The 7,308-nt window shown below is 42.6% G+C and overlaps 1 protein-coding gene across 2 annotated transcripts; it reads left to right on the forward strand.

The window, feature by feature from the left end:
* Positions 1–1,734: 1,734 nt before the first annotated feature.
* Positions 1,735–6,347, forward strand: LOC132575039 (cytochrome c oxidase subunit 6C). 2 transcript variants are annotated; one of them, XM_060243440.1, is made up of 4 exons: positions 1,735–1,935; positions 3,067–3,195; positions 3,432–3,571; positions 6,230–6,347. In XM_060243440.1, the coding sequence occupies exons 2-3, from the start codon at positions 3,082–3,084 to the stop codon at positions 3,555–3,557; spliced, it is 240 nt and encodes a 79-aa protein (XP_060099423.1). In that variant the 5' UTR covers positions 1,735–1,935; positions 3,067–3,081; the 3' UTR covers positions 3,558–3,571; positions 6,230–6,347. The 2 variants fall into 2 exon arrangements, with proteins under 2 accessions (XP_060099423.1, XP_060099424.1); XM_060243441.1 differs by having other exon boundaries at positions 1,802–1,930.
* Positions 6,348–7,308: the final 961 nt, after the last annotated feature.

Raw genomic sequence — 7,308 nt, forward strand, 5'->3', positions numbered from 1 at the left:
CTTTTTTCTGCATTGTGTAGGGTGAGTTTAATATTATGTTGCATCAGATTTGAATAATTTGCCAACTAAAGAATCATCTATTCACTCTGGTTACTGCGGGTTTGTAATGCATGAGATGAACATGGCTGTTTTATGGAGCTACCAGCTTTCATATAGTGCCATGAACAGTTGGCCCTGATGTTAGCTCCAAGGCAATAGTTTTTAATAAATTTGGTTTTGGCTTATGCTAGAAGAGGAGTAAATCTGATTTTGCAAAGCTGGCAAATGGATGTCTTTGTAGTTAACAGTACAGTGTAAACTGCTGGGAAACTTACTAGGGCAGGGCCTTCTGAAGTAATCCAGTTTCAGACTTCTAAAATGTTATTCACATTGTATTATTGCGGCAACAGGTAAGTACGCTGTGGTTCTCTGCAGTATTCTCATACAACATCAGTACTCTGGTTGCCTAAATACTGGGAGGATCCAAAGTCTCTTCTCTGCCCATGCACCACACAGGAGAACCTAACGCATGGGGCAGGTGCTGGTAGTGTCAGCGGCACTTGCTACGTGAACAGAAATAATATCATACCTTTAGTAGAACAGCTTTGAAATATAACAGAACAATGTTTTTAATTCTAATAAATATATTACTGTTCCGGTATGGATCCCCCTCCAAGGAATAATACATCTTTAAAATAAATAAATAAACATAATGGAAAGACAAAGACAGCTTTATTATACAGTCAGCACACAGCCCTTTCAGTAATACAATCATTAAAACAAAGGAATTATGAATGTTTTAACATATTTTTCAAAATTCAAGAATGGATTTGGTCACTGCTTTGCAGAGACGTGTGTAAATATAATGGAGTTCCTTTCTTTTTTTTCAAATTTTGAAAAGCTTTATTAATATAAAGTTCAAGGTACAATAGTGATGAGACAGAGTTCCTTTCTACCTCAGATTCTCTCAGACAAGAATGTCAGCCTGTCTTGATTCGGCTAAGCAAGGCATTTTCCCTGTTCCCAGACAGCTGTAATCACTTCAGCAAGAGACTGTGCCTTCCAGGCTGCTAGAAAACGTCACAGGTGGCTGTGGTGTACTCAGCCCCTCCACTCCAGGGAAGATGTGGGTGCGGATCTTACATTTAAACAGTAAAATCTTGGCACCTATCCCGGTCAAGTTAGTCATGACAAGATTAATGGAACAAGTGAAACGGAATCAATTGAGCAACTCTCATTTCTTTCACTGTGACTGTAGTAATGACTAACTTTAACTGCAATTATTGGTTCATTTTAATTAGATTTTTAAAAAGATGCTTCGCTCACAGATTTAATTTGAATTACTTTACTACAAGTGTACATGAATAGTCCTGCAAAGAAGTTAACGCTGTCTCTGCTGCCAATTTCATGCAGCATAGTATTTCTATTAGAAATCGCAGTTTGCTTTGTGCTGGCACAAGCAAGAGGTGCAGAGTGCGTCCCTTTCTAGTTCACGGCGAGGCTTCTAGCTAGGATTTCCAGAGACTTGCTCCCCTGCCCCGCTTTCTCGAAGTGTTAGCATGGGGAATCATCTACACGGCCCAGATGTTCTTCAGACTGGTTATACTGTATACATCTCATCTGTTTAAAAACAGACACTGGCTTTATGCATCTGATAAAAAATGCGGCTCAACTTCCTCAGAAAATTTTCCCGCTGTTTTACTCTGCACTGCTTAACAAGCAACTGATACGACCCGCGCACGCGCCGGCCCTTTCAAGCGATCTGTTGCGCTAGACGCCTAACGCTGCTCTCTGTCCTGTTTGATCCAAGCGCCCTGCCGTATCCGAGTGGAAGCAGTGCTATCGAGCATGCGCAGAGCTCAGCTGCGCCTTGAAAGGTGAAAAAGGAGGAAGGGCAGCGGCATCTTCTCGGGAGGGTCTCGGGGTTGTTTTTGCCAACAACCTTTGCTGGGTGAGGTGAGGCCCCCTCGACGTCGTCGCGCCTTCTTCATCCCCGCCTTTTGCCGCGCTCGAAAAAGTGCGCTCGCTCGCGCGCGCTGTCTCGTGACCTGCGGGCCGTTATTGGCCCCTGCGAGGGAGGGGGGCACCTGGAGGGCGCTGGGCCACCCATGGTTGAAGGCCAAGGTCACCCAAGGGGGGAGGCGGAATTTCTATACTGGGGGCAGGGTTATTCTCTATAGGCCCGTAGATTGGCTGCGGAGTTACTTCTAAACCCCGCAAGCTATACGTACTTCTGCTTACTATGCCTCATTCCTCGTCTGAAGAAGTGTGCACGTAGCACACGAAAGCTTACATTCTGAATAAAAGTTTGTTGGTCTTAAAGGTGCTACTGGACTCCTGCTCTTTCTGTGGTAACTCTATAGTGGAAATTCTCCACGCCTTGCCTCGTTAATGGCTAACTGAATGCTGGAAGTGCCAAGCGGGAAGGAAGTCCAGTAGCAGCCTAAAGAGAAACATTTACTCCATTGTAAGCTTTCCCGAGGCGAGCTGTGTGTTACGGAAGCTCATACTGGAATACATGCTTGTCTTGGTTCAACATTACGGTGTTCATGTGTGGCCGCCTCGCTGGTAGGCCGGCCTGCCCAGGACCAAAGAACTGCCTTATTGGCAGAAGTGTTTGTGGGCTCTGTGGCACAAGTCAGCCGGGTTTTTTTTTTAAGTAGTAGGGTCCCCGTGCTTGGGAAGAGGCCTCCCTGGCAGTTTAAAACAGCGCGCAGAAGTTATTTGTTTGCATGGGGATGTTGGGGTGGCATATGCTCTCCCAAGCATTTGACGTTTGAAATAACTGTACTTCTGCAGTAGATACCGTAGCTTTCCTGCAAACTTTATAGCATGTAGGAAGCTGTCATACACCATCTGTTTAGCACAATATTGTGACTTCAAGTCACTCCTCAGGGTTTAAGCCAGAGATCTTTCTCAGTACCTGAAATCCTTTAACTGGTAATCTGCTGTGTGTGTGTTGTGCTGTTTGAAAGAAAGGGAAAAAATACAATGATAAGAAAATGATTACATATGTTGAAGAGATGTGTGTTGGTTCTTAATATCAGGTGAGCAGATGTGGTTCAAGTGCATGTTTTGTTTCTTTAGGGAAAGCTATCAACCATGTCATCTGCTTTGTTGCCCAAACCGCAGATGAGAGGCCTGTTGGCTAGCCGTCTAAGGAAACACCTTATAGCAGTGTCTCTCATGTCTCTTGGAATTATACTTGGATTCAAGGTCAGATTTTTGTCAGTTTTTTACAGATCTGTCTACCAAAGCTTCTTTCCAACAATGTAGTAACCAGTTAATTTTCTGTAAGCAGCCCCCCCCCAGCCGCTAACTAGTTTACGCTGCACACATTTGTGTAATTTTTTTTGTTTACAGAAATTAGACTAAAGGATCTTCCAAAAAACCCACTTTATTTTGCCAGTTTAAACCTAGTTTGGGGCCTTCAGTCTTCTCTTTCATTTCAGTTTGGTGTGTCTGAACCCAGGAAGCGAGCATATGCAGAGTTCTATAAGAACTATGATGCCACAAAGGAGTTCGAGGCCATGAGAGACGCAGGCATATTTCAGAGTGCACCGCCTAAAAAAAAATAAGCCAGCATCTCCAGGTAACTTTTGAAAACCTTGTGTTGCCAAACTTGGGGTGGGGAGGGGGATACTGCTGCTTCCCTTTGGCCAGCTGGTAGGCTCCATAGTGTGTATTCCTTAAGGATTCATAGTACATAACAGCAGTTTTTAAAATGTTTCTTGTGTAGCAAAACTCTTAAGGCTGTTTCCGCACAGCCACCAACTCCGACGCAGCCCAGTAAAGTAATTCGGGGTTAGGAAATGATTCCCCACATGCTGAACAGGGTCAAGGTTTTGGTGCGGTTTTATTGCTTCTACCTCACAGTTGTAAGTGGGGAATTCCTCCATTTGTGCCTAAATTCTATTTGCATAAAAGACAATCAGTCTCATTATTATGTTAAAAAATGCAAATACATGTTTGTAATACATGTTTGCCAAGTTTCAAGAAGCTCCTTGAACAGAGCAGAATGTTGTTGTAAACACAAGTTTTGAAACTAGGAGATGCACCAGAAAGCTTACATTCCCCTCCCACCTTGCTCTTTCACTAGGAAAAGTGCTGCCATAAAAGACTCGCTTTAGAAAAATAAATATTTATTGGATAACAACCCAGTGCCAAGCAACACAATAAAGTTACATGGTTTTCTATAGGAGGGAAAAAACAATACTGAACTGGTTCACTTGCAGTACACAGGAAAACTTATTTACAGACATGTGCTAGAGCTTTTGTGGTGGTGTAGGTAGCAAGTCTGTCTAGTAACCAGAGGGTCCTGTTTAAGCCTGAAGGTGGTCAGTTTTCCCCCTCTCTTTAAATGGACAGTTTTTAGAAGATTAGAAGAAGATATTGGATTTATATCCCGCCCTCCACTCCGAAGAGTCTCAGAGCGGCTCACAATCTCCTTTACCTTCCTCCCCCACAACAGACACCCTGTAAGGTGGGTGGGGCTGGAGAGGGCTCTCACAGCAGCTGCCCTTTCAGGGACAACCTCTGCCAGAGCTATGGCTGACCCAAGGCCATGCCAGCAGGTGCAAGTGGGGGATCAAACCCGGTTCTCCCAGATAAGAGCCCGCACACTTAACCACTACACCAAACTGGCTCTCCAAGCTGGGCAGTTTTTAAAAGGTAAATATTATAAGTATTATGATACTTATTATAATACTTTAAAATAACTATAAATACTTTTAAAATAAATATAAAGAAGTTATTAAGCAACTAGACATTTAGAGCTAAGCGGTGAGGGGAGGAGAGGAGAGACAGAAAATGCAACTTCAGTCTTGGTGCCTTGTTGACAGGAAAGGTTATTCATGTTTAGTAGTATAAATAAGGCACCGAAGTTGAAGCTTTTTAAAAACTGCCCATTTAAAGAGGAAAAAAAATTGACCTTCAGGCTTGAACCCAGGACCTTCTGGTTGTTAGATTGGCTTGCTACTCACTACAGAAACTTCAGTATTTACCTCTGAATAAATTTTCCTGTGTATTGCAAGTGAACCAGTCCAGTGACACCCCACCCCCAATAGAGAACCACGTTGCTTTATTGTGTTGCTTGACATTTGGTTGTTACCGAATAAATATTTATTTTTCTAAAAAGAGAGTCTTTTATGGTGGCACTATTCCTAGTGAAAGACTAAAGTGGGGGGATGTAAGCTGTCTGATGCATCTCCTAGCTTCATAACCTGTGTTTACAACAGCATTCTGCTCTGCTCAAGGAACTTGAATCTTGGAGTTCCAACATGAACACACAAGCATTAAAGCGTTTTTTTTTAGTCACTGGGGAGGGATTAATGAGCCTGATGGGAAGGGGGTGTGGTAAGAAATCTTGCTAACACTAGAATTGTGGAACTCAATATGTAGAGCAAGACATGACAAAAGTAACTATTGTGGAATCAGTGATTCAGGTCCGGGCTCTATGAAGTGCTGGGAATGAGAGCTAAGTTCCAGGTGCAGAAAGAGCCTAAATGTCTGGTAATGCTTGAGGTTGCAACAGTGTATAAAATGCTGTGGTTCTAAAGCCATACTTAATGTGCTGCTGTCCCATAAAGTCATGCATGGGAGAACTGTGTAAAGAAATATTTCAAGTAATAAAAGGGAGCTGGTGTAAGGAGAATAGGAATTACGGTAGCTCCAGAAGTTAAAACAGCATAATATAATGTTAACAGTAGCATTTTGGAAGCCCTGTTTCTGAGCAAATAGGGTTTATGTCTTTGGCTATGTGTACATCCGGATAGTAAAACCTTACTGTCAAACTGTCTTGTGGTTTTCAACTACCCTACCTTTAGCTTTTATTTTTTATTATGTCCTAACAAAGGCTTTCACTTATGCAGGCATAGTGCTCTCTGGCCTTCTCTCTTCTCTTCCTGATCGCTTCCTTTTTATCTTGACTCATTTGCCTTGGCTGCTTTAATAGAATGCCTATGCTGCACTTGCCTTTCCAGATCCTTTTCACAAGTCCAATGCATGGCTTTAGTTCTTCTCTTTCCTTTAGATCCTCATGATACTGCATTAATTGTGCACTTTCATGTGCATTGCTAGTTCATATCTTGCTTGCCCAGCTGTAGTCTGTAGGTTCCCAGGAAAAGGTGTTACTTTGCTTATCTTGGAGAAAGCATTTTGTTTCTTGGTTTTAATGCAAACATATATGTATTCTGCGTATGCAAGAACAGATTTTTTTTTTTGCTTTTATAACTCCTGTTTCTCTTTTCAGATCCTTTTCCTTAGCAACCTGAAACTGAACATTGCTGTTTCTGTGAACTAAACTTTTGGGTCACTTCGGTACTGGTCATGCTACGATTTTGCTCATTAAATGAAATACTTATGTCAAATGATGCTTTGACTCTTTGTTGGTGGCAGAGCAGGATTTCAAGCCTGCATGGGGGAGGGATTAAGTATTTATGCAGCCATGCTATTGGACCAGACGTTGCAGATATTGGAGATGGAGACCCTCCTTTTGTGCATCCTTTCTAAGCTTTATGCAAGAAAATCTTGGTAGGAAGGGGGTGAACAGAGGAGAGAGAGGGAATTATTGCTTCCACTGAAGCTGGGCTGGCAGGAACAGAATTCTCCTCTTAAGTCAGTCTGCTTTGTCTTGTCTCATATTGGCCTCTAAGAAAGCCAGGAAGAAAGTGAATCAAGGCTGTGCTGTTAGGTGAGACCTAATTTTAAAAGTACTAAGAGCTGGACAAGTGGCCTTTTCATATAGTGGAGCATCTGAAAACCCATTAACAGTGTTCTTAGACCATATAAGTGGGGTCTGCAACAAAAGAGAAAGTTTGGCTCTGGGTTGGGAGAAGAATCTTAGTGTAGCACTCATTCTCAAGATTGCCAAAATATTCTGTGAAGTCCATAGGCACATGAAAGGTAGGCATGTGAAAGCTCCCTTGCAATTGAGGCTGAAGTTAGTTGTGACTAGAGCAGGGGTGGCCAACGGTAGCTCTCCAGATGTTTTTTTGCCTACAACTCCCATCAGCCCCAGCCAAACATCTGGAGAGCTACCGTTGGCCACCCCTGGACTAGAGGCATGTGAACTCTGTCCCTATCTTTGTGCTGAAGTTTTTCTGTATTCCTCTCCATAGTATAGCCTTGAATCTCTACAGAAATTCCCAGAAGGGTTAGAAGGCCTCTCTCAACAACTTCAAAATGAAAAGTTCTTAATCTTTCCTGTTGTGTGAACCTGTTACACATGTACCAGTAATACATGCTGATTGTTTATAATGCTTGAAAAGATATAACCAGTGTTGCTAGTTATGTCACCATTTAATGCCTATATGCTGCCCTGGCTTTATG

Source organism: Heteronotia binoei, chromosome 7, assembly GCF_032191835.1.
Source record: "Heteronotia binoei isolate CCM8104 ecotype False Entrance Well chromosome 7, APGP_CSIRO_Hbin_v1, whole genome shotgun sequence".
NCBI lineage: Eukaryota > Metazoa > Chordata > Lepidosauria > Squamata > Gekkonidae > Heteronotia > Heteronotia binoei.

Bases quoted from the DNA above. Each gene is read 5' to 3' on its own strand.
- LOC132575039 (XM_060243440.1), top strand. From the start codon at position 3,082: ATGTCATCTGCTTTGTTGCCCAAACCGCAGATGAGAGGCCTGTTGGCT. The intron at 3,196-3,431 runs GTCAGATTTTTG...CTTTCATTTCAG, and splicing joins GAATTATACTTGGATTCAAG to TTTGGTGTGTCTGAACCCAG.